The sequence below is a fragment of the Chrysochloris asiatica genome, unplaced genomic scaffold, assembly GCF_000296735.1.
Source record: "Chrysochloris asiatica unplaced genomic scaffold, ChrAsi1.0 scaffold00293, whole genome shotgun sequence".
NCBI lineage: Eukaryota > Metazoa > Chordata > Mammalia > Afrosoricida > Chrysochloridae > Chrysochloris > Chrysochloris asiatica.
In genome coordinates this window covers 1,483,503-1,509,196 of record NW_006408811.1, presented here as the reverse complement: position 1 = coordinate 1,509,196, position 25,694 = coordinate 1,483,503, and the positions used below count along the sequence as shown (strand labels likewise).

The 25,694-nt window shown below is 42.4% G+C and overlaps 1 protein-coding gene across 1 annotated transcript in view; it reads left to right on the top strand.

The window, feature by feature from the left end:
* The window catches only part of LIFR (leukemia inhibitory factor receptor alpha), a 71,170-nt gene extending 48,679 nt beyond the window's left edge, over window positions 1–22,491 (top strand). The window contains exons 13-19 of the mRNA XM_006874676.1: window positions 370–549; window positions 4,919–5,020; window positions 5,859–6,026; window positions 18,944–19,105; window positions 19,638–19,731; window positions 21,387–21,465; window positions 21,868–22,491. Of these exons, the coding sequence (XP_006874738.1) occupies window positions 370–549; window positions 4,919–5,020; window positions 5,859–6,026; window positions 18,944–19,105; window positions 19,638–19,731; window positions 21,387–21,465; window positions 21,868–22,491 (1,409 nt within the window). The remainder of the gene's footprint in view (window positions 1–369; window positions 550–4,918; window positions 5,021–5,858; window positions 6,027–18,943; window positions 19,106–19,637; window positions 19,732–21,386; window positions 21,466–21,867) is intronic.
* The last annotated feature ends 3,203 nt before the right edge of the window (window positions 22,492–25,694 follow it).

Genomic DNA, 25,694 nt, shown 5'->3' with positions numbered 1-25,694 from the left:
GAGTCAGGGGCCTAGCTGCTGCCCACTGGGGGTCTTCTCCCTTCCTCCCTTCATCTCAGCCCTGGTTCCCTCAGGCCCATCCTCTCTTGATCTCTCTGACCTGACCATCGTACGTCAACAGAGATCCTAGGTGCCTTCTAGTTCTTTTTTCCAACTGCTGGGAAAGTGACCACTGGAAAAAATGATGTGCTACTCTCTGTGTATGGGTTGGAACAGAAATAGCAGCAACAGTTTTAATCTTTGCTGAAGGTTTGTCTCGTTCAAGCATAAAATGTCTGTAGTCACGGGATTTAAACAATGTCCATTTTCATGAGCCTTGCTTTATATCCGTGTTTTTAATGCAAGTACAATCTCTCTCTCTCATTGAAGATGACCTCAAAATCGAGAAGGCTGTTGGAGTGGGCCGTGGGATTTCCCTCACCTGGAATTACGATCCAAATATGACTTGCGACTACGTCATTAAATGGTGTAACTCGTCTGGGCCTAGACCCTGCCTGATGGACTGGAAAAAAGTCCCTTCAAACCGCACAGAAGCTGTCATAGAATCTGGTAAGATGAATGCTTGTCTGCCAATAAAGGCTCTTAAAAGCAGTGATTAAAGAGCAGTAGCTGCTGTGACCTGGGGGCAGTGAAATGACTGTCCTCCGTTCCGCTGGTGCGGGAGGGAATTGGTTTTCTCCTGAGTCTGTGGTTTGTAGCTGTGTAATCTGGAAATTCCTTGCTTCGGAATTTATTCTAAGAAATAGAGAACGACGACAGATTCATATCCAAGAATGCTCAGCATCAAAAACAACCCTAATGCCCAAATTACTAAATTATGGCCCCAGCTTTACGGAGCATATTTAACAACACGGGGAGAAGCTTAGGCGAACGTGCCTGACAGTGTAATCTCACTCAGGGCCCAGGTTACTGAGATGAGGGAGAGACTGGTCACAGCACACCTGCACTTGTTACCTGCCGTGTTTCCTAACATGGTACAATAAGTGAGGCAGTGGGTGCAGTTGGGGTGGGAGTCTTGTGTTCCAAGTAGCTAGTGAGCCCAAGAGCCTCAAGATGGTCTGGACACCCTTGATACGATGCAACTTTAAGAAGTTGTGCACCAAGGGGAATGTGATAGATAACCTATAGCCCAAACCAGCTTCGTTCTTGGACTTACAGCTCTTTTTCTCATGTATCTCATTCCTTCTAAGCAGCTTCTGGGTGTGATTTGTACTCCTGGCCCCTGGTGTTCTGGGCTGTGTAGCCTGTCAGTAGTGGTATGCTTGACACCCTCCTCCTTTCAAGTCTCTGCATCGTGTGTTAATGAAGTGCAGAACAGCAGACAGCCTCCTGATGGCTTCTCTTCCAGGAACACGCCTCTTTGCCTCTTCGATTCCTTTTTGCTCTTTCAGAGGGTGAATCCCATTTCTTTATGATCACCTGTGGGTTCAGGCTTTGTTCCAGTTTTGTTTGTAATATATTCAAACTCCCAGAGTCACATGCAGATGGTCTTGCTGGACTTCCAGTGTCCTTCCCTTCGAAGAGAGCCTAGCTGTACCCTTGCTACACTCCCGGGCACTTACACAGTTCTAGTGCACTCTGTAATTCTAACCCTGTCTGCCTCCTTTCTCACCTGGGCTTTGAGGACAATCAGAATGGGGTGGGGCGGAGGTGAAGACTAGTCCTCTTACATGAGTGAGCCCTGGAGATGAGTTTCTGCTGAGAGCTGTCAGACTAGAAGCCCCCTGTGGTATCGGCTGAGGTACATGAGTGAAGGCCTACAGTGGGCGAGAAATTCAGCTCGGAAGCTGGGTAACATGCCCAAGGTCATAAAACTAGTATACTCAAAATTCAAAGCTATTCAGAGCTTCTAGAGGCTGAGATTTTGCTCATTTATTCACCCCTGAGCTTCTAGAATAGCGAGTGGTAGGTGGTGACCACCCCACATCCACTGTCATTGAGTAGATTCCGACTCCCAGTGACCCTGGGGAAGGAACAGAGTGGAACGGCTCCACAGGGTTCCCCAGACCATAGATCTTTACAGGAGCAGACACCCTCATTGTTCTCTGTGGAATGGCTGCTGAGTTTGAACTGTTGACCTTGAAGTTTTAGCTTAACCCTCTTCACCACTAGGACATCTTGTGACACATGTTGTTAAGTTCCAACTCAGAGTGATCCTGTACAGGGTTTCCAAGGTGGACGACAGCAGCCAACCTTGGGGTTAGCAGGCCAGTGCTGACCCTGTCCCAGGATTCCTTTGAGATGTCGTCAGTCCAGTCTAGTCAACTCTTCTTTTGCTTTTATGACCTCAGTTGTTGTTGTTAGTGCCGTCGATCCGTTCCCACTCACAGCAATCCCATTAGGGTTACCAAGGAGTGGCTGGTGAGTTTGAACTGCTGACTCTGCGGTTCAAACCGACCTTTGGGTCCAGTGCTTTATCCCACAGCACCACACCAGGACTCCATCACTTGCACTTCTGTTCCCCTCACTCCAGTCTGCCCTCACAGACCCTTCAGACCAGCTAGGTTCTTCTGGCAGCATCTCCATTTCGGTGCCCTGGGGCGCGCTCATTCAGCTAGTCAATCAAGGCCTGTACTTAAATTTCAATTCAAAAAGGCTCTTTGAAAGATCTGCTCCTTGTACTGTGTGAAGTGTCGTGGACACAGAGATGACTGAAACAAAGTCTCTGGCCCAGAGAAGAAAGGGGGGGGGGGGGCGACAAACAAGGGTAACTACAACACAACCTGCTATACAAATCTGTCTTGGGAAGAAGTACACCAGAATGCCCCTTAGAAATAGTGGTGAGACATTGTCTCATGGACTTTGGACATGTTAGGAGGAGGGACCATGTCCTCTTCTGTTTTGATAAAGTAGGCAAACCTTATAGAATACATAGATAATTTTAACACAAGGAACATTTAGAACATATATACAATTTTAAACTAGGAACCTATTTACTAACTATATACATACAATATAAACCCACGTACCTGTGCTGACATCAAAAGTTGCCAAAATAAGCAAGGCTGAGTGTGTCCGAGTTTTTCTTTAATATTTACTTAATACTTTCCAGCAGATAGCTAACATTTTAAAGAGAAACATTACCAGAAAAGAAACTTTTAATTAAGGAAAATCTCCAGTTTTCTTGGACAGGTATGACTTCTATAGTGTGACCATCTCACTTTTGAGCCTATGGACCACTGGTGTCCTGTGGGCACAGAAGTGGAAAGTCAGTGCTTTAACCTCAGTAGAATAACCACATTCTGCAAATGTTGCCCCCGAGCAAGGTCTCCCTGGAAACGACTGCTGTTACGTTGTTGTTAGGTGCTGTCCCGTGTGTTGGACTCCTAGCCACCCTGTGTACACAGGAACAGAATGAAGTACTGCCCAGTCCTGTACCGTCCGCACAATCGTTGATGAGTTTGAGCTCCTTGCAGCCACGGTGTCAGTCCATCTCGTTGTGAAGAGGGGTTTTCCTCTTCTTTGCTGAACCTCTACTTTACACCAAGCATGATGCCCTTTTCCAGGGACTGGTCTCTCCTGCTGATCTATCCCGAGTACCTGAAACAAGCCTCACTATCATTTGTAATTACGGGACATTCTGGTGTACTTCTTCCAGGACAAATTTGTTTAACAGGTTATGTTGTAGTTACCTTTGTTTGTCTGCCTCCCTCCCCCCGCAACCTTCCCTCTTCTCTGGGCCAGACCTTGTTTCAGTCATCTCTGCATCCCCAACACTTCACAGTACACTCAGGAGGCCTTTCAAAGAGCCTTTTTGAGTTGAAATTCAAGTGCTGCCTTTATTTAAGTTAACACACCCCAGGGCACTGAAATGCAGATGCTGCCAAAGGAGCTCCTAGGCTTGTCTCAAGGACCTATGGGGTTGGGTGGAGTGGAGCGAGGGGAACAGAAGCGGAAGTGATTTCTTGCCAGCCTCTAAAGCTAACCCTGTTGGTGGATGGGTGAACAGAGGTGTGATGTGGGCCTGCCATGGGTTACTAAACTGGCCCTGTGTCCCATCCGGGGAGACGTTTGCTCTGATTGATTTGAGGAACAAAGACTTGGTCACCTTCTTCCTTCAGCATGGTGAAGCCGTGGTAAAACACTAAACTTTCATTATGCTCGGAACTCAAACCCACTGCCACTGAAAACACTGACTCATTGCAACCCTGGTACAGGGTTTCTGAGGCTGTGAGTCCTGGGGTGGTGGTAAGTGCTGTCAAGTCAATTCTGATGCATGGTGACCCTGGAGAGGGTTTCCCAGGAGCCGCTGGTAGGTTTGAACCACCGACCTTGAAGTTAGTTGTTGGTGGTGGTGTTAAGTACCATTGAGTCAGTTCTGACTCACAGCGACACAGTATAGGGTTCCCAAGGAGCAGCTGGTGGGTTTGAACTGCTGACCTTGTTGTTCATAGTCTAGTGCAGATCCTACAGAGCCACACTAGTAAATCCTTATAGGAACAGAAAGCTTCATCTCTCTTGCAGTGAGATGTCCAGTGCTCGTCCTTGTTAAAGATAATTTGTTTTGTTTCATTGATTTTTTTACTCAGTGGATTTATCCGTTTTGAAAATACTGGTGCTTTATTTTTAAAACTAATTAACATCCATTTGAAAATTTTAAAAAAAGAAAACAAAAACAACTTTTTGCCGTTAAATTGATTCTGACTTGTAGTGACCCTAGAGGACAAACTAGAACCGTCCCACAGGGTTTCCAAGGCTATAAATAAATCTTTATGGAAACCAACTGCCACATCTTTCTCCCTGGGAGCCTCTGGTGGGATCAAACCACGTACGTTTCAGTAAACAGTCCAATGCTTCACCACTGTGCCACCAGGGCGCCTTTGAAAATGTCTAAGTTATAAATTTGATATTTTAAAAATAGGCAGTCATGGGAATTGTCATTATTTATGGACATTTACTAATTATATTTATCCTATAGATGAGTTTCAACCTGGTGTAAGATACCATTTTTTCCTGTATGGATGCAGAAACCGAGGCTATCAGTTACTGCGTTCCGTAATTGGCTATATAGAAGAACTGGGTAAGTAAAATCGGTGCCTTTTTTTCTTTCAGATAACATAGGAGAAATTACTAAATCAATACCTAATAGTAAGATTGAATTTTAAAAGTAGATTGAATTGAGATGCATAAGTGAAGGAAGGAAAAATAAGTTTGTAAGGTAAACTTAAAATGGATTATTTATTATTAATATTCACCTTTAAATGTTGGTTCACTGTTGCACTGAGAAAATTAAATCTTCACTTGGATGTGAAAAATATTTAATTAGCACTTGTTGTTTGTTGTTAAGTGCTGTCAAGTCGGTTCCAACCCATAGCGACCCTGTATAGGGTTTCTGAGGAGTGGCTTGAACCGCCGACCTTGGCAGTTCAGATGGCTTTGCAATCTGGTGCATTAACCCCCAGCGCCACACCAGGACAACTATTAACTTATTCAAGACTCTTAACAAAGTGGGGGGAGGAATACACATGAAATCCATTTAAGTAACCTCTTAACAATTTACATAGGTTGCTTTCTGAGATACGCATTTTGACACATTTTATCTGAAAATTTTAACTTCCACCTGTGGTTCCTCTAAGGAGTTTTTTGGTCTTTGGTGATTAGTGTAAGCTTTGCTGCAAATGTTTGTGATAATGTCTCTGAAAGTGTATGATTAAATAGAGACTAACTTCTGGATTCAAAGCTTGGCACAAGAGAGATTGACGTGAGTAGAGACAGTGGAATTAAAGGATAATACATGTTTTTCCATGAACTTGAAACTCCCTTGTATTTTGGAGGCTAGAAATCTCTTGAAACGGTTCTGTCTTTACTCTGTACTCAAAGCATATCCTTAATAGTTTGTTTTTCCCCCACTTTTGCAGCTCCCATTGTAGCACCAAATTTCACTGTTGAAGATACATCTGCTGATTCCATAATCGTAAAATGGGAAGATATTCCCGTGGAAGAACTTAGAGGCTTTTTAAGAGGATATTTATTTTACTTTGGAAAAGGAGAAAGAGGTACATCAAAGATGAGGGGCCTGGAATCAGGTAAGCAAATGGGAGCTGGAGTATAATGTTTCCTGGGAGCCCCTCATGGGCCCAGAGGACAGACACAAAAACAAAGTGCTTAGGAGTCTTTTACTACTGGTTCTCAAAACTGTTCAGAAAAACTGGAAATGCTATTGAGTATGAGATTTTAAGTTTATGGCAAGTGATAAATGTCACACATGGCCTTTGAGGCATCCTTTAAATCATTTCTCTGAAAAGACTTTGAAGTCCTATTGTGTGGCACTGCTGTACGATTTCACTGGACCTGGACTTACAGGTCTGTTTGCAAGGTCAGCGGTTCAGACTGCCTGTCAGAAACCCTATGCAGGCACCTGGAACCAACTCGAGGGCCCTTCCCAACAACAAAAAGTCTGTTGGAGGAGAATACTGAAGGTGCCATGGACTGCCAAAAGAACCAATAGATCTGTTTTGGAAGAAGTGCAGCCAGAATGCTCCTTGGAGGCCAGGATGACTAAGCTTCGTCTCTCATACTTTGGACATATTGTCCAGAGGAAACAGTCGCTGGAGAAGGATGTCATGCTGGTAAGGTGGAGGGTCAGAGAAAAAGAGGAAGACCCCTAATGAGATGGATTGGCCAGGTGGCATCATTGATGGACTCAAGTGTGGCAGCGGTAGTGAGGTTGGCCTAGGATCGGACATTGTTTCGTTCTGCTGTACATGGGGTCGCTATGAGTCGGTTCCGACTCGATGGCACCTGACAACAACAACAACAACATAGTAAAGGAACTATTTCTACAAGTCTTGCATGCCTTAACCCAGCATTGAATGAAGGTTACTTTAAAACACATGAAGTCCTGTATTTTAAACTAACAGAGAAAACAAATTTCACAGTCATGCTAGCTTGGAGCCTCAGTTGTTAACAGACAGCCGTGCAGAGCTCTGGTATCTTTGTTGTGTTGTTAAGTGCTATCGACTTGGTTTTGACTCTGACTCAGAACGACCCTCTGTATTGGGTTTCCCAGGAGTTGCTGTTGGGTTTAAATTGTCAGCCTTGTGGTTAGCAGCCCAGTGCTTATCCCTCCACCCCACACCAGCACTCAGGTGTCTTTGTTATCCACAGACTCAGTGAGCAGGAGAAAACTTAATTGGCTTGATTTGGAGCATGCAGATGCATTCGGACTTTGAAAATACCTTAAATTCTTGGCAGTTGGAGGCAGAGCTCCAAACCTTTCCTTCCTGTTCCAGTCCCTACTGAGAATTTGCATATCTACCCATTATGCTGACCCCAACTCCGTGTTTTAATAGTACCTGCAGGGAATGCTTATGTGTGCATCAGAGCACTTGAGTATCTAAGAATCACCTGGGGACTCTGTTAACATGTAAATTCTGATGCAGTCTAGCTGGGGTGGAAACCCACCTTCTCAGCAGGAAGGGAGGTCCAACAGAATGAACCGATTTGAAGCCCCAGGTGGCAGGTGTATGTCCAGAGACCTTAGCAAATTCTTTAATTTACTAACATGGAAGTGTTTAGATAATTTGCGGCTTTTTCCATCAGGAGTCCTGTTTTTTCATCCACAGCCACACAGCACAAGCTTCCCGTCTTTGCAGCTTGAAAGATTTCATTTCCCTTAGCGACCTCTCCTTGGAAAGACACAGTTTTAATTATTTAATGGCCATCTGACAAGTAGAGAACAACAAAGCCTCCTTGGGATGCTGACTGGGCATTAGCTAAGCCACTTCTCCAGATCAGCTTCATCAAATGTGGGCCTCACCCAGGTCACTGATTTGTGCCTTTGATGAACCTTCAGAATCGCCTTTGGATGCGGGAAACCCTGCTGGCATTCAAATTCTGCACAGACTCAGAATCTGGTGTTACTTGCCTCAAATGCTCAGAAAATTTGTACTTGAACTAGTTACAATTACAGCATATGGACTTCCACTTAGATTTGCCACACATGTTTATCTCTACTCCCAAACTGTCACCAAAATTAGAGTCCAGAAGAGAAAAACATATAAAACGACAAAGACCAAGAGGGATGGAGAGGTGAGACAATGCAAAACCAGAGCATTCTTAATTTGGGGGGTGGGGATGTGGGTAAATGCGCTGGACTGCAGGCAGTGGGTTTGAACTGCAAGGTGGATGGTTCAAGCTCACCAGTCGCTCCTCAGAAACCCTATTCAGGGTCGCTGTGGGTTGGAACTGACTCAGTGGCACTTAAAAACAACATGTGGGGCTCGAGGTTAATGTGCTGGACTGCACAGTCGTTTTAACTGCAAGGTTGTCGATTCAAGTTCACCAGCCACTCCTCCGAAACCCTATGCAGGGTCACCACTATGAGTTAGAACTGACAGCAGACAGCACTTAACAAGTGAATCAGAAGAGTGGAGGACGGTGAAATCTAAGTGCCAACAGTAGATGGGCAGATACCAGTGTGCTGAGCCTGGGATCCAGATGCCCAGGATGAGTCAGAGCTGAGTCCAGGGCTTGATTCAAGTCTGTATAAGCAGCAGTTAGACCACCCAGATCCAAAATCTTACACTCAGCTATTGTGACTGCCACACTCTATGCCTAGAAAAGACAAGTCTTTTTTCTCTTGAGAAAGTGAAAACAGCTCCTTTGGAATTTTGAGAATCAAATGAAGTCTCAGACTTAAAACAGACCTCAACTCCTGGTGTGGCACTGTAGAATAAGCACTAAGCACTGCACTGCGAACCACAAGGCTGGCAAGGTTGGAAGTTCAAACCCACTGGCTGCTCTACAGAAACCCTATACAGGGTCGCTATGAGTTGGAACCGACTCAATAGCACTTAACAACATAACTTGCCATATGGTGTGACAGTGTCCTCATCTTCAAGTAGGACTCTTCACCCAGCAAGAGATTAGAGGGGCTTCTTTGGACCATACTAAATGGTGCAAGAGGAAAGGCATTAAAAGAGGCTGACATTTGGGAGGTTCTTCCAAGGAGAAAAGCAAGCCAAGGAACCCAGCTCATCATCTTCCACCAGTGATAGATGAAGCCTACCAGTCAGTAAACCTCACCCATGCACACCAAGCTCCAAGTTCACCTTTTAGCGGTACACTCTTAGACATAATTGAGCAGCCAGGATAATCAAATGGTTGACAAAGCCACAAACTGGAAAGGTAGAAGCCAGAAGAAAGCAGGGGAAACAGATTTAATCTAGGGAAGAAAAATGCAAAGCTTGGCTCAGTTGAGGTAATATTATATTCACTGAGAATCATCAGAAGCAGGAAATCACCTTGAAATTAAAAATGTAATAAAAAAATGTTTCAAAAAGTGTTGGAAGATAGAGAAGTTCTGCCCAAAGGTAGACAGAATAAAACCTGCAGTTAAAAGATGAGAAAATTGGAGGGCCAGCCTAGGTAGGGTCTGCGTCATTATATAGCTCTGTTGAGAGAACAGAGTAAAATGTGGAAGGAAGGAATCGGTCAAAGAAATGGCTTGAAACAGTTTTCCATTCCAGAGGATTTGAGTATATAAGACAAAAGGACCCACAGTTCAAAGTGAAATTTAAAAAAATAATAAAATTCATACCCATGTATGTCATCAAAACTCGTATCACCGAATTTATCAAGGGAGTCCTGGTGTGGTGCTGTAGGACAAGCACTGGACTGCTAGCCACAAGGTCGGTGATTCAAACCCACCAGCTCCTCCTTGGAAACTGAACAGGGTTGCTCTGAGCCAATAACAGAGAGGGATGAGAATCAACATACTGATGGACACATGGAAGACAGTATGCTTTTTCAAGGCTGCCTTGGTTTCCCCATACAGCTGGAGTTTTTACACTCCCCTGGCTATTAAACCATTTGTTATTGTCACATTCCTTTCTCAGTGTTTAATGCCTTCTCCCTTCCAGGAGTACAATCTGCACCCCACCAGCTCAAGGTCCCTTACACTCTGGAAGTAACTCCCCTTTTTCCCTTCAGACAAAGAACAGTAATAGGGAAGAAACCTGGGTGCCAGACACTTTTCTGTCCTCTGGTTTTCCTCCTCCCAACTTGTTCTTTCTCCTGAGTTTTAATCAACAACAACGCACCACTAAGTCCTTCAGCTACATGTCCTGAGAACACGTCCTCAAGGGAGAAGTGACTCAGGGCAGCAGTGATTGGAAACTGATGAAAAAAGGTTAAAACATACATAACTCAAAACCTGTTAAAGATCTTCTCTCGGGATTGGCTCCTGAATATCTTAGGCGTAACAGTGAAATAATTGATATAATGCTGAAACATGAGCCACTCAGGTTGAAAGACACTAAAAGTACACCTGAGCAAAACCTGACTCTCAGAGTAGAGTTGACATTAATGATACTTATGGAGCAAAGCTTTTGGGAAATTCATGTACTCTTAGGGCACAACTCAACAGAAACAGCTGCAAACATCCATTGATAATTGGAATGTGGAATGTGCAAAGTACGAATCCAGAAAAATTGAAAGTCATCAAAAATGAAATGAAATGTGTAAAAAGATCAATAATCTTAAGAATTAGTAAGATGAAATAGACTGAAACTGGCAATTTTGAATGAGTCAGTCTTATTGTTTACTGTACCAGGCATGACAGATTGAAGAAGATTTGCATTTCATTCATGATAAAAGAGGATTTCAAGGTCTATCTTGAAATAAGAATGCCGTTTGTGTACCTAGTAGGAAGACCAGTTAATACAACTGTGAATTCAAATTTATGCATCAACCACCAAAGCCAGTAATACAGAAATGGAAGAATTCTACTAAGTTCTTAGGTCTGAAATTGATCAAACATGTAATCAAGATTTATTGGTAATTATTGCTGATTGGAATGCGAAAGTTGAAAGCAAAGAGCAGAGGTTAGTAGTTGGAAAATATGGTCTTGGTGTTAGAAACGATGATGGAGATAGCATTTTTTTTACAAGGCCAATAACTGATTCTTTGCAAATGCCTTTTTTAGCAACATAAAATGGTGATTATACAGGTGGATTTCACCATATGGGAAGCACTGGCATCACCCTGACTAAATCTGTGGAAAATGATAATGGAGAAGCTCAATAATATCAGCCAAAATAAGGCCAGGACTTTGGAACAGACCATCAGTTGGTCATACGGAAGTTCAGGCTGAAACTGAAGAACATTCAGATACATCCATGAGCACCAAAATATGACCTTAAGTATATGTCACATGAATTTAGAGACCATCTGATGCATTAGAACAGATCTGATGCATTAGACACTAATGACTGAAGACCAGAAGAGTTACAGAATGACATCAAGAACATCATGTGGAAAGAACAGAAGTCCATTAAAAAGATAGGAAAGAAAGAAAAAAACCAAAGTAGATGTCAGAAGACACTCTGAAACTTGCTCTTGAGCATAGAGTAGCTGAAGCGAATGAAATGAACAAGTAAAAGAGCTGAACAGAAAAAAATGTAAAGGACAGCCTGAAAAGACAAAGTATTAAAATGAAATGTCGAAGACCAGGAGTTACAAAACCCAAAGGGAAAAGCATGCTCAATATTTCTCAGTTTTGAAATAACTGAAAAAACAATATCAAAACCTTGGGTTGCTATATGGTTTGCTCTGCTGTGTATAAGGTCGCTATGAGTCAGTACGGAAACCATAAAAGGAAGATGGAAAGAATCCACAGGCACTATACCAAAAAGAATTGGTCATTGCTCAACCATTTCAGGAGGTAGCGTATGGCTAAGAATTGATGGTACTGAAGAGAAAAGTCCAGCTGCACTGAAAACATTAGTGAAAAACAAAGCTCCAGGAATTGACAAAATACACATGGAAATGTTTCAACAAACCAGTGAAGTGCTGAAAGCATTCACCAGTCTGCCAAGAAATTGAAAAGACAGCTACCTGCTCACCCGAATGGAAGAGATCCATATTTATGCTCATCAGCTGCTCCTTGGAAACCCTATACAGGGTTGCCGTGAGTCAGAATCGACTCACCAGCACTTAACAACAACAAAGAAAGGTGACCCAACGGAATGTGGAAATCATTAAACAGTATCATTTATATCACATGCAAGTAAAGTTTTTCAGAAGACAATTCAAAAACGATTGAAGCAGAAGCAGTACTTCCAGAAATCCAAGCCGGATTCAGAAGAGGATGTGGAACGAGGGATCTCACTGCTGACATCAGGTAGATCTTGGCTAAAAGCAGAGAATACCAAAAATTTTTATTTGTGTTTCATTGACTATGCAAAGGCATTTGACCGTGTGGATCATAACAAGCTATGGATAACATAGCAAAAAAATGGGAGTTCCGGAACACTTAATTGTGCTCTTGCGAGACCTGTGCATAGAACAAGAGGCAGTCATTTCAACACAGCAAGGGAATGTTGATGTGGTTTAAAATCAGGAAGGGTGTGGGTCATGGTTGTATTCTTTCAGCATACTTACTCATTCTGTATACTGAACAAATAATCCAAGAAGCTGAACTATATGAAGAACACAGCATCAGGATTAGAGGAAAACTCATTAACAACCTGCAATGTGGAGATGACGCAACCTTGAATAATGAACTGTAAGAGGACTTTTTGAGCACTTGATGATGGTGATCAAAGAATCTACACCCATCATTAAGGACTACAACTCGGTATAAAGAGAAAAAAAAAATCTTCACAACTGGACCAATAAACATCATCATGATGAACAGAGAAAGATTGGCATTGTCAAGGATTTCATTTTACTCTGATCCATAATCAGTGCTCATGGAATGGAAGCAGTAGTCAAGACATCAAACTGTGTGTTACACTGGAAAATCTACTGCAGAAGAACTGTTTAAAATGTTAGAACCAAGAAGAAGTCCCTTTGAGAACTAAGGTGCACCTGACCCAAGCAATGGTGTTTTCAGTTGCCTTGTATGAATGTGAAAGCTGTATAACAAAAAAGGAAGACTGGAGAAGGATTGATAACATTTTGGTTCCGGTGTTGGCAAAGAATGCTGAAAGTATACTATGGACTACCAGAAGAATAAACAAATCTATCTTGGAAGAAGTACAGCCAGAATATGCCTTCGAAGCAGGGATACAGAGACTTTGTGTCATGTACTTTGGTACTTGGTATCAGGACGGACCAGTCCCTGGAAAAGATTATCACACTTAGTAGAGGGTCTTCATAAAAGAGAAATTTCTAGAATGAGGTGGACTGACACAGTGGCTACACCAATGGTCTCAAACGTGACAATTGTGAGAATGACGCAGGACTGGGCGCTGTTTCGTTTTGTTGTGTGTAAGAGTTATACACAACATGAATTGAAAGCAGCTCAACAACACTTCAAGAAATAGTGCTAGTAATGATGAGGAAAAAGGCCCTGTATTGAAAGCTCAAGATGTAAGAATGGCGGCAGATTTCTTGACCACAGCCAGGTACTGGAAGAGAGCAGAGACTGTGTCTTCAAAATAGTGAATATGATTTCAGTCTAAAATTCTGAATTGTGTCCATTTATCAGCCAATGAGAATAGAATGAAGACAGTTTTTAAACTTTGTAAGATTGCAAATGTTTGCTCCTTGTGTGTACCCTTTCTTGGGAAGCTACCCATTTGTACATAAAAATGAAACGAAATGGACCACGAGTCCCCAACTGCTAGCTAGTGTAGAGCAGAGGCCAGGGGACCACTGGAAGGAAGTGCCAAGGCTCCGGGGATGCAGAACATTTCCTTTGACTATGTGGAAATGTTACTGAGTATTTGTTGGAGGATGTGGTACATAGAACACCCAGGCTAAGAAAAAGAAATAGTAAATTTGACAACAAGAAAAACGATGATATACAAGAAAGGAAATGTGACCATACCAAGCAATTTGTCTGAGCAGTAACGTGAATCAATACGGTCGCAATAAGATAAACTCCGAATTCACCGAGCGTTTTGATATATGTTTGGAAAAGGTGGAAGAGAGGGGTGGCTGTAGTGTGGAGGTGCTGTCGAGTCAGTTCCAACTCTTAGAGACCCTGTATAGGGTTTCCAAGGAACAGCTGGTGAGTTTGAACTGCCAACCTCGTGGTCCACCGTCCAATGCTGATCCTGCGGTGCACATCAGGAGTCCAGCTGTAGTGTAAGGGAGCTAAATTTTCACCTTAATGGATGGGGCACAAGTAAATAATATCTGACACTTAAAAAGCAAGAACTAGCCACCTGCATCTCTTTATTGAAATAGGGAGGTATATCCTAAGAAACTGATAATGTGGTTTTAAAAGTGTTTTTATTTTTGTGAGACGGGTTGGGTAGAGAGAACTGTTGCATTTTATTATTAGCCATTTAAAGTAAGGAGCTCTGGTAGCATTGTGGTTACAAATTGGGCTGCGAACCACAAGGTCAGCAGTTTGAAACTACCAGCCATTCCGCGGGAGAAAGATGAGGCTTTCTGCTCCCGTAAAGATTTATAGCCTCGGAAACCATGTACAGGGTCGCTATGAGTCGAAACCGACTCCACAGCACATAACAACAACAATGTTGTTAAGTACCATCTAGTTTCGATGCACAGTGACCCTGTTGAGGGTTTTCGAGGAACAGCTGTTGGACTTGAACCGCCAACCTTGCAGGTAGCAGTCCAATGCTTATCCTACAGCGCCACACCAGGGCTCCATTAGCCATTTAGCAGTATTCAATTTTTAAAATGATTATCTTGCATTATTTTGATTAACATTTTAAAAAATAGTAGTATAAAAATGTCTTCACACTTCCATTTGAAGTGATTTGGAAGGCTCCTCACGGGCCACCTTGAAGAACTCAGGTTGCACTTTGAGTGGATTGAAGTAATTTCTGAACCTCCCTCTAACACACAGGCAGGAGCAGCCTGAGGGGGCTGGGGTTTGACTCTGGTGGTTTTCATGCTCTTGGTAACAGCAAGGAAAGTGACTTTTATCGATTTCTGACTGTAGGGCAGGCATTACTCTAGAGCGTGTGTGTTCAGGTCTGTCAGATAAGTGATGATGTCCTGTCTCATAGTCTGAGAAACTGAAGTTTAATGTGGTGGGAATTACTGTTCTTAGGTACCTTTTGGTCAGTTCCAACTCATAGCGACCTTATGAACAACAGAATGAAACACTGCCCCATACTGGACCAACCTAACAATCATTGCTCTGTTTGAACCTATTACTGTGTCCACTGTGCCAATCCATTTAATTGGGAGTCTTCTTCTTTTTTGCTAACCCTCCATTTTAGCAAGCTTGATGTCCTTCTCCAGGGACTGGTCCCTCCTGATAATGTCTGAAGTTTGAGAGATGAAGTATAGCCATGCTGGCTTCTAAGTAGCATCCTGGCTAGCTATCCTTCTTCCAACACAGATTTGTTGGTTCTTTTGGAGACCCGTGATACATTTATTGTTCTCCTCCAACACAGTAACTCAAATGCATCAATTATTTTAAGGTCTTTCGTATTCATTTTCCAACTTTCAAATGCATTTAAGACTATTGAAAATACAGTGACTTGGGTCAAGCACACCTTAGTCCTCAAGCTGACATCTTTGCTTTTGAACACTTGAAAATATTTTGTTCAGCAGATTTACCTAATGCAATAAATCATTTATTTTCTTGACTGCTGCTTCCATAAGTGTGGAAAGCAAAATTAAGTTCTTGGCATTGGCAATATTTTCTCCATTTGTCGCGATGTTAATTATGGATCCAGTGGTGAGGATTTTAGTTTTCTTTACACTGAGATGCAACCCATACCAAAGACTGGGGTCTTTGATCTACATCAGTATTTTAAGTCCTTTTCACTTTCAGCAAGCAAGGTTGTATCATCTGCATATCGCCTATTGTTATCCTGATGCTGTGTTCTTCCTCATAGAACCAACTTTTCGTATTATTTGCTCAGCATACAGGTTGAATAAGTATGGTGAAAGAATACAACCCTGGCAGATTCCTTTCCTGTTAATTAAGCCATTCAGAACCTGTGCTCTGTTTTGAACAACTTCCTCTTGGTCTGTGTACAGATTCCTCTCGAGTACAATTAAGTGTTCTGGAATACTTGTCCATAGCTTGTCATAATCCAGTCACAAGGCTTTGCATAGTTTATAAAGCACAGATAAACATCTTTCTAGTATTCACTGCTTTCAGCCAAGATCCATCAGAATGTTCCACATTCTCATCTGAATCTGGCTTGAACCTCTGGCAGAGTTCACTTGTCAGTGTACTGTTATAGCTGCTTTTGAGTTATCTTTCCCAAAAATTTACTTGCATGTGATAATAATGATTTCTGCATTCCATTGAGTCAGCTCTCTTTAGTATGAGCTCAAACAATTATGGATCTCTTCCAATTAGTTAGTCAGTTTGTCTTCCAAGTTTCTTTGTGTAGATGGGTGAGTGTCTCCAGTGCTGCTTCATTTTGGTGAAAGATTTTAATTCCTAGTCCATCAATTTCTGGAGCTTTGTTCCTTGCCAGTGCTTTCAGTACGCCTTTGACTTCTTCCTTCAGTACCTGGCTCTTGATCATCTACTCCCTCTTGAAATAGTAGAACACTGACCATTTCTTTTTGCTACAGTGACTCTGTGGATTCCTTCCATCTGCTTTTGATGCTTTTTACATCACGCAGTGTTTTGCCCACAGAATCCTTCAGTGTTATAAATCAAGGCTTGAATTTTTCTTCATTTAACTTGAGAAATGCTGAGTGTGTTCTTCTTTTTTGGTTTTCTAACTCCAGGTCTTTGTATAATTCATTATAATATTTGATTTTAATTCTCTAAGCTGCCCTTTGAAATTTTCTGTTCAGCTCTTGTACCTCCTTATTTTTTTCATTTGCTTTAGCATCACTACTCTGGAGAGCAAGTTTCAGAGTTTCTTCTGACATTCATGTTGGCCTTTTCTTTCTTTCCTGTCTTCTTACTGACCTTTTGCTTTCTTCTGCATGATGCTCTTGATGTCATCCCACAGCTCGTCTGGTTTCCAGTCATTAGTCTAATGCAGCAGATCTTTTCCTGAGCTGTGTAAATTCAGGTGGGATATGTTCAAAGTCGTATTTTGGCTCTTGTGGACTTGTTTTAATTTTCTTCCTCTTCAGCATGAACTTGCATATGAGCATATGATGGTCTGTTCCATAGTCTAACCTGGCCTTGTTTTGACTGATGATACAGAGCTTTTTTACTGTCTTTTCCCACTGATATGTAGTCAGTTTTGTATATTCCATCTGCTAAAGCCCATGTGAATGGTTGTCTTTTACATTGTTTAATTAAAAGTATGGCAACGAACAAGTCTTTGGTATTGCAAAATTCTATTTTATGATCTCCATCCTCCTTTCTATCTCCAAGGCCATTTTCTACATTTGTTTTCAGCCTTTTCATTCCAGTTGCCAGTAATTGTCTATACATCTTGATCGCTTGTTTAATCAATTTCAGACTGAAGAAGTTGGTAGATTTCTTCAATTTCATTATCACTGGCTTTAATGGTTGGTGCATAAATTTGAGTAGTAGTATTAACTGGTTTTTCTTGTAAGAATATGCAATTTATCCTATCATAGACAGCAATATGCTTCAGGGTAGATCTTGAAATGTTCTTTTTGATGATGAATGTGACGCCATTCCTTTGTTATTGCTGGCACAGTAAACTATATGTGTCAGATTCAAAAGGGCAAATACTAGTCAATTTCACGTCACTAGGATGGATGCTTGGTGTGGTGCTGCAGGAGAATGCATTGTAGTGCAAGGTCAGTTTGAACTGCAAGGGTGGCTGTTCAAATCTACCAGCTGCTCCTTGGAAACCTTATACAGGGTCTCTGTGTATAGAGGGTCTCTGTGAGTCTGAACTAACTCGATGACACTTAACCAACAACTACAATGTATAGGATGGTCTCATAGTGAGGCACTGTATAATCAGCCATGGACTACGAACCACAAGGCCAGCAGTTCAAACCCACCAGCTGTTCCTTGGAGACCCTATGGAGCATCACTATGAGTTGGAACTGACTCGATGGCACATAACAACAACAGCAGTAATTTGCGCCTGTAGCTCTGGTAGCATAGTGGTTACGAATTGGGCTGCGAACTTCAGGGACAGCAGTTCAAAACTACCAGCTGTTCCGCGGGAAAAAGATAAGGGTTTCTGCTCCCATAAAGATTTACAGCCTTGGAAACCCTGTACAGGGTTGCTATGAGTCGGAACCAATGCCACGGCACAAAACAACAACAACGTAGCAATCAATCTTTGGAATCCTGGTACGGTGCTGTGGGTTAATGCATCAGAGTGCAAATCTGTTTGAACTGCAAGGTCAGCGGTTCAAGCTCACCAACGGGCTCCTCAGAAACCCTATACAGGGTCACTATGGGTCGGAACCAACTCGATGGCACTTAACAACATATCAATCTATATGTGTTCTGTTTAAATTTTGACAACCTCAGATTTTCTTAGATTCATGCTCTGTACATTCCATGCTTTAATTATTAATGAATGTTTTTGCCTTGTGTCCATCAGCAAATGATGGTCCCAAAAGCTTTACTCCCTTTTCATCTTCATGGTCAACTGTACTTTGAGAAGGCAGCCATTCCCCAGTCATATTTTGAGTGCCTTTTAGGTTGAGGGGCTCTTCTTCCAGCACTATATCTGACAGTATTCTGATGCTGTTCATAATATGTCAGTATTTAACATTCTGATGCTGTCTGACAGTGCTCCACTGCAAGTCGCAAGATTTTCAATGGCGAAGCATTCGGAAATACTCCGCCTCTCCCTCTACCTCGTCTGTCTTGTTAGCTTAGAAGCTGCTCTGAAACCTGTCAATCATGGATGACCCTGTATTAAAACACCGTGGGAATAGCTTCCAGCATCACAACACACATAAAACTGATAGACGAGTGGTGATGGTGTAAACAGTTGACCCCAAACCCCAGTTGGTCTCTGCTGGCTCTGAACGCCTTGGGGCTCAGAGTGGTCCGAACCAGTGTCACCTACAAGGGTCTGTGGACCTGGCGGTTATGATTAGCCATGTGAGAAATTGTTGTGGAGATTAGTAACCATACCCATTTTTCAAACAGGCCCTTCTGATGTAAAGGTTAAGAATATTACCGACCTATCTCAGAAGACATTGAGAATTGCCGATCTTCAAGGTAAAACAAGTTACCATCTGGTGCTGCGAGCCTACACGAGTGGAGGAATAGGTCCCGAGAAGAGCATGTACGTGGTGACAAAGGAAAACTGTAAGTTCAGTACCCTCGTTGAAATGGCTTTCATCCTTATATGCATAGCATTTCTAGCAGTTCCGGTTTATTGCGAAACCCCTGATTTGGGGTAGTCTTTATTTTTTTTATTTTTGAAACTTTTCAGATGGCAGGTGGAAGACAATATTAAAAACCTATGAGATGTCTCCATATTTTTTATTTATTTTTGTCAGGTCTTGAAGCTATAGTCTAATGAGTTACCTAAGAAATTGCATGGAGTCACTCTGCTGAGTTTTGGTTAGCAAGCAAGCTCTTCACCAGGATGCTACCAGGGCTGCTTAACTAGAAATTGTCTACCCTAAAATGTCAGTAGTGTCAAGATTGATAAACACTGTTGGAAAGAATTTAGCGTTCTTGTTAAAATTACTTTAATTCTTCAACATTACATTTCGATAGTCTTTCATTCACACTGGAGCAGTTAGGAGCACCTCAAATGACCTACCAATCTAAGTATCTCTTAATGCAAATGAATTTTCTGCTTCCTATGACATTTGCTACCTTCTCGTTTCAGCTGTGGGATTAATTATTGCCATTCTCATCCCAGTGGCAGTGGCTGTCATTGTTGGAGTGGTAACTAGTATCCTTTGCTATCGGAAACGAGAATGGTACGGTACCTGGATTTATTTACTTTCCCTGCTTGGTTCGTAGGGCACTGTTATGTAATCTTGTGTTAACAAGTATGTACATCCTTGGAGTTGTAACTAGACAGTAGAAAATAAGTGTGTCCGACTTTATATTGCATTTAATAATAAGGCAAAAAAAAAAAATTAGGACAGCTCATTTAAAGGTTTTAAAATTATGAGAGCTGTAAGTTTTCCCCTACTGTTTTTATTGGTAATTAAAAATAATTACAGTTGTCACTGGGAAGAACAATTACAGGCGTAAATACGGCAGTTGCTTTTGGTGAGAAGAAGTGTAGTTTCATAGTTAAGATGCCACATGTCCCGCTGACCTATTTAGAAAATTTGGTCATTTACTCACTGATTAAGCAAAAGTGTGAGTGGTCCCCCCCAGGAGAAGGGGGGATATGTTGTGGCAGTTAGGAACAGGATAAGCAAGGTCCCTGCAGACTGAGCCGGTGATGGGGAAGAAGATGGGCATTAAACCAACATCACCCAGTGAATAGATGCTGCTTGTCACATGTGAATGGAAACTGGGAAGGAGGGGCATGTCCACAGGGGAAGAGCAGAGGGCAGGCGGGCAGTCAGCCAAGACTTCTCTGCAGGAATGCCATGAATAGGGTCCCCAGGCAGAAGTAGAGGAGGGAAAAGAATATTCAGGTAGATAGAACAGCTTTTGTGAAGGCCCCTAAACTGGGATGAACTTGACCTTCTGGAGAAAGTGAGAAGAAAAGGGGAAGCAGGGGAATGGCTTGAGTAGAGGCTGTGAGTGAGTGGGCGTAGGTGAGTGCTTGAGCAGGCTGGCCCTACATCCCATCCCAGCCTTTATTGTGAAGAATAGCATAGATGCCAGGAACCCTGGCTTGTAAGTCCAGATAGTAATAGTTTAGTAAGTATAGAAGAGAGTCATTGGTAACCACCTTCTCATTAACAAAATCCAGTTTCACATACAAAAACGTATTTCGTACCTTCCTCTCCCCCCTACCCCCAGTCAGAGACAAACTAAGGAGGGAGTTAGAGCATTTCAGACTTTGATTATTTTTCTTACAGAAATGCAATAGTTATAAAAATAGTATGCCATACTGAACAAGTACAGCTTTTTTAATTGCATTGTATATTTAGTAAAAATTAATAGCACTGCTGTTTTGTTTTTTCAGCACAGCAAGTAGAATACTGGTGACATGTGATCATCACTTTCATATATTTTAAACCCCCGCTGGTAAAGCCAGTTGCATAGCACCCCAGCTTCCCTGTGCTAATGGTCCATATCCTCTTGTAAATAGTTAAGCAGGACACTATGCAGATGTGTCCCTAGCCAGTCATGCTTAATCCAGTCTGAGTAGGAAAGTTGGGTTATATGAGCAATGCTTGTGTGCGTTACTTTTCATTGATAGCACACTTACCCATAGAATCCAACATCCAGCCTTTGTCCATTTCCACGAAAACACCCCGTATTGTAGTTGTAGACTACTTGAACAGAACATGCTGGGGAATGAGGACACTTTTCTGTTTCTGTCACAGATGCTCCCTCACTGAAATATTTGCCGTTTCAGTCAAAGCTCAATGATTTATTTGCATGTTTGTTGGCTGATTTGCAATCGTATCATTGTTAAATCAGCCTAATTGCTCTTTCTTTACAGGATTAAAGAAACCTTCTACCCTGATATTCCAAATCCAGAAAATTGTAAAGCCTTACAGTTTCAGAAGAGTGTCTGTGAGGTAATCTTCCGTTTTTTCTTAACAGCTATCTTTCAGCTGCTGGCTGCCTTTTTTTAAAAAAAAGCTTTCCAGACTAAAACTTTAAAAAGTTGTAAGCATGGAAATGGTATGCTTTGTAAAATGTACGGAAGAGATCTTAATTTTTAACATCTGCTGAATTTCTAAAATTACTCATTTTCAGTTGTTTATCCTGTACTTTTTTTCCTCTCACAAACCATTAATAGCCAGGGAATATGCTGCTAGGGAGGGCAAGTGGCTTCGCTCTGGCGTGCAGGACAGAGAAGGAAGAAGAACTTTTTCATGTGAAGAAGAGCTACAAGACCAATGTCCCTTTTTTGTCAGAGAGGCACTGCAACAGATTTTGGAGCTTTCTGTAATCCTTTCTTTTGTATTTATTTCTAGGGAAGCAGTGCTCTTAAAACATTGGAAATGAATCCTTGTACCCCAAATAATGTTGAGGTCCTGGAAACGCGATCAACAGTGCCTAAAATCGAAGACACTGAAATAATTTCCCCAGTAGCTCAGCATCCTGAAGATGGCTCCGAAGCTGAACCTGAAAACCATGTGGTTGTGTCCTATTGCCCGCCAATCATTGAGGAAGAAATAGCAAATCCAGCAGTGGATGAAGCCGGAGGAACCTCACAAGTCATCTATATTGATGTGCAGTCCATGTACCAGCCTCAGGCGAAACCAGAAGAAGAGCAAGAAAGCGACTCTGGAGGGGGCTCAGGCTACAAGCCACAGATGCATCTCCCCATTACTTCTCCGGTAGAAGATTTAACTGCAGACGATGACTTGGATAAAACTACAGGCTACAGACCTCAGGCAAATGTAAATACTTGGAACTTAGTATCCCCAGATTCTCCAAGATCCACTGACAGCAACAGTGAAATTGTGTCTTTCGGAAGCCCGTGCTCCATCAATTCCCGACAGTTTCTGATTCCTCCTAAAGATGAAGACTCTCCCAAATCAAGTGGAGGGGGCTGGTCCTTCACAAACTTCTTTCAGAACAAACCCAACGACTAACGGTGTCTCACCCCATCACTTCAGTCTGCCATCTCAGTAAGTTCTTCACACTGTTGCTGTCACATCAGCACCAGTGTTCCTGGAGGGACCCTGTGAAGTATTGTCAGTGAGGTGACCTTCACCACGTGCAAGTTACACTCAAAGTGTTAATGTGCTTTTGATGTCGTTTAAGAGCCAAAGTATCCTGACTCAGATTCAATCCACAGAACTCAAGATTTGGAGCTTATTTGTGATTCAAGCCAAAGAATCTTCATGCACTCTGCCTCCTAGAAGCATTTCAGGGTGAATGTTTTCTCCTCCATGCAAAACAAACCCCCAGCAACTGTTGTCTCTTCTGTTGTTAATGGTTTTCTCACATGTGGACTTTATGGAATTCCAAGCTGATTGGCAGGCAAGGGAGAAATAGCTTCATGTTAACAGATGCTGTTTATTCGCCTGACATTTTACTCCATGCTAGCTGGAAACCAAGCACAGATTTTAAAATTTCAGATTTACCCTCCTCCATCTATAACATTTACCAGAATTAATATAATGTTTTAATATAGCAACAACTATTTAGTGTTTTGTTTGACAAACTATGCTGATTTCTGTGCCTACTATAGGATGGTTATCAAATAGTTGACTCAGGGGGACGCACTTGGAAAACTAGTGTGACACTGACCAGCCCAAATTGGAATCTCATCATCCTGCTTTGGTAGCTTTTCCAGACTTTTCCATTATTTTGTTTCAGCTTTCGTACTGGCTTCCTTTCTTTGAGTTGGTTTCCCTAATATTTAAAATTTAAATTTCTAAAACTGTAGACCTCAGTTTAAAACGAAAGATCAGATTTGCCTTGTGACACAGTTGTCAGTTTTATAACTGTTAATGAGCGAAGCGTACACCCTGTTTAATATTACTCATAGAGTTGTAATATTCTGTTGGAGCCTAGTAAGCAATATCTCGTGTCATTAGCTGTCTGTATCGTTTCAAGTGGCCTTCCGTTCCTTATGAGAAGACAGTACCAATGAGCTTCCCGTTAGCCAAGGGTGATGCGTTCTGACACCTCCCACCAGGGCCTCCCCGCTATCAGGGGAGTCTTGGCAGTTCCTCCCTCCCTCCTTGAAGTTCCTGAGTCCTCACTGTCTGACCCAGTTCTCAGTTCTGTAAAATACAAAACTGAAGAGAGTACGTTTCTTACTGAAACAGTAACCCAAGGGCTATTTTATATAGGATGTCATAAAAAATCCACCTGATCACCTGTATCAAAGGTGAGTCATTGGCTTTGTGAGCTGTGTTTCTCCAGCCTCTTTCATAAGGAATGTCCATGAGGAATACTGGAGTTCTTAGAGACACCTAAGGAAAACTATAGTGTTCCACGGATTTTCCCTGCCCTCAGATTGTCTATGTATTTTGACTTTCAATCGTTAAGACAAAAGTACTGAAAATTTCAAATGTCCAATAAGTTTAAAAATGCTAATTTGTTTGTTTTAATTATCTAAGGTTCTATAAAGGAACTCTGGTAGCATAGTGGATTACGAGCTGGACTAACCTCAAGGTCAGCAGTTGCAATCTACCAGTCGCTCCACGGGAGAAAGATGCAGTTTTCTGCTCCTGTAAAGATTGACAGCCTCAGAAACTTTAATCAAGGTCACTGTGGTTGGTGACAACCACCACCACCAAGGTTCTAGAACATGTTTGCATGAAATAGATCAGTGATCAGTGGTTTGTTTTGTTTTTCCCTAGCTCATAATGTATCATTTAAAAAACGATTGTCAAAAAAAGACCACATACATTAAAAGGGATAGAGTATGCTTGGGCACTCTATTTAGGAACCCTGATGTTCATTGCTAGGGAATTCAGCAGAATCCCCAAGCTTCATGATTTATGGGTGTGTGAACTGAAATCCCATTAACTGTACACATGGAGTGCATTAAAACTGTACAAGAGCTCATAATAGACCCCTCTGACTGTGGAGCTTTCTGAAGTGAAGCCAAGCAGAGTTGTCTGTCTCTGTCCTCTCTCTGCTGCCGCTTTTCCTTAGCTCCTCCCACTTGGACACGCCCACCTGGGGCTTGGGGCTGCCCTCCCTGCCTCACTGGCCATAGCTTCTCTTCACTCCTCTCTTGGTCGGACCAATGCTGTACTACTTCTCCTCAGAACAAGGATAGGGGTTTGCTAGGTAAAAGTTAACCAATCTAAGCTAAAAGAAACCTGAGGAAATGGGAAAGGAGCCTTAAGAGATTATTTGATCTCTATCATCAATAAAAGGAGCCCTGGTGGTGCTGTAGGTTAAGCACTGGACTGCCTAAATGCAAGGTCAGCAGTTCTAACCCACCAGTCCCTCTTTCTACTCCTGTGTAGAGTGACATCCGGGGAAACCCTCTCCAGGGTCGCCGTGAGTTGGACAACTCTGGCGGTGGGTTTGGTTTGTTTTTGGAGTCACCGGTGTAAGTGCGTTTCAACCTTGGCTGTGTGGCTCCTTGCTGTCCTTACCAAAAGGTACAACAACTCAGTTGACCTCTGGTAGAAATCTAGGCATTCTGAAATCTTTTCACTCAGCCCAAGATTTCACCGGAAAAGTTTCAGTGTGCCACTCACTACCTCTCAAGTTCAAAAAATCATACTTGGGGGTCACTGACCTAATGAGAAGCAGAGTAACACAAACTCCACTAACCCGCATTTGTGGAAAAGAATGGGGTGTAGACCTGGGGAGAAGCAGCTTTTCCTAGTCTTTCCCCGCTGAATTAAAGATGTTCAGATCCACTGTTACTCTTTCTGGACATACCTGAGCATGTGGGGAGTCTCAGCTCAAAGAGAGGTAGTGGGGTGGGACCCCCATGGTCACATGTCTGGTTGGTGGTGGTACTGGAGACCTTGGGGCACATCAGTGCTAGGCCCATAGGCCCACACTTAACACGGTCCAGTGTGGTCATATGGCTCCTCCTCCCTCAGAGAAGGGTGATTCCAAACTAGTCAGGACGACTAGACATGTCCGTCCACCCCTCTCCCCTCCCCCCAGCCTTTCCTGACTGGAAACAACTGGACTACTTTTCTCCTCAACTAAAGATTACTGGGCTAGAGTAACATTGCTGTTAAGCCTGCTGACTCATACTGCATATTATTGGATGCATTTTCATATCCAAAATCATCAGTCAGATTTCGAATTGGGCTCCCTTGTGAGGAATGGAGATTCAGGTGACCTTGACAACTGTTAACTTTTGTGA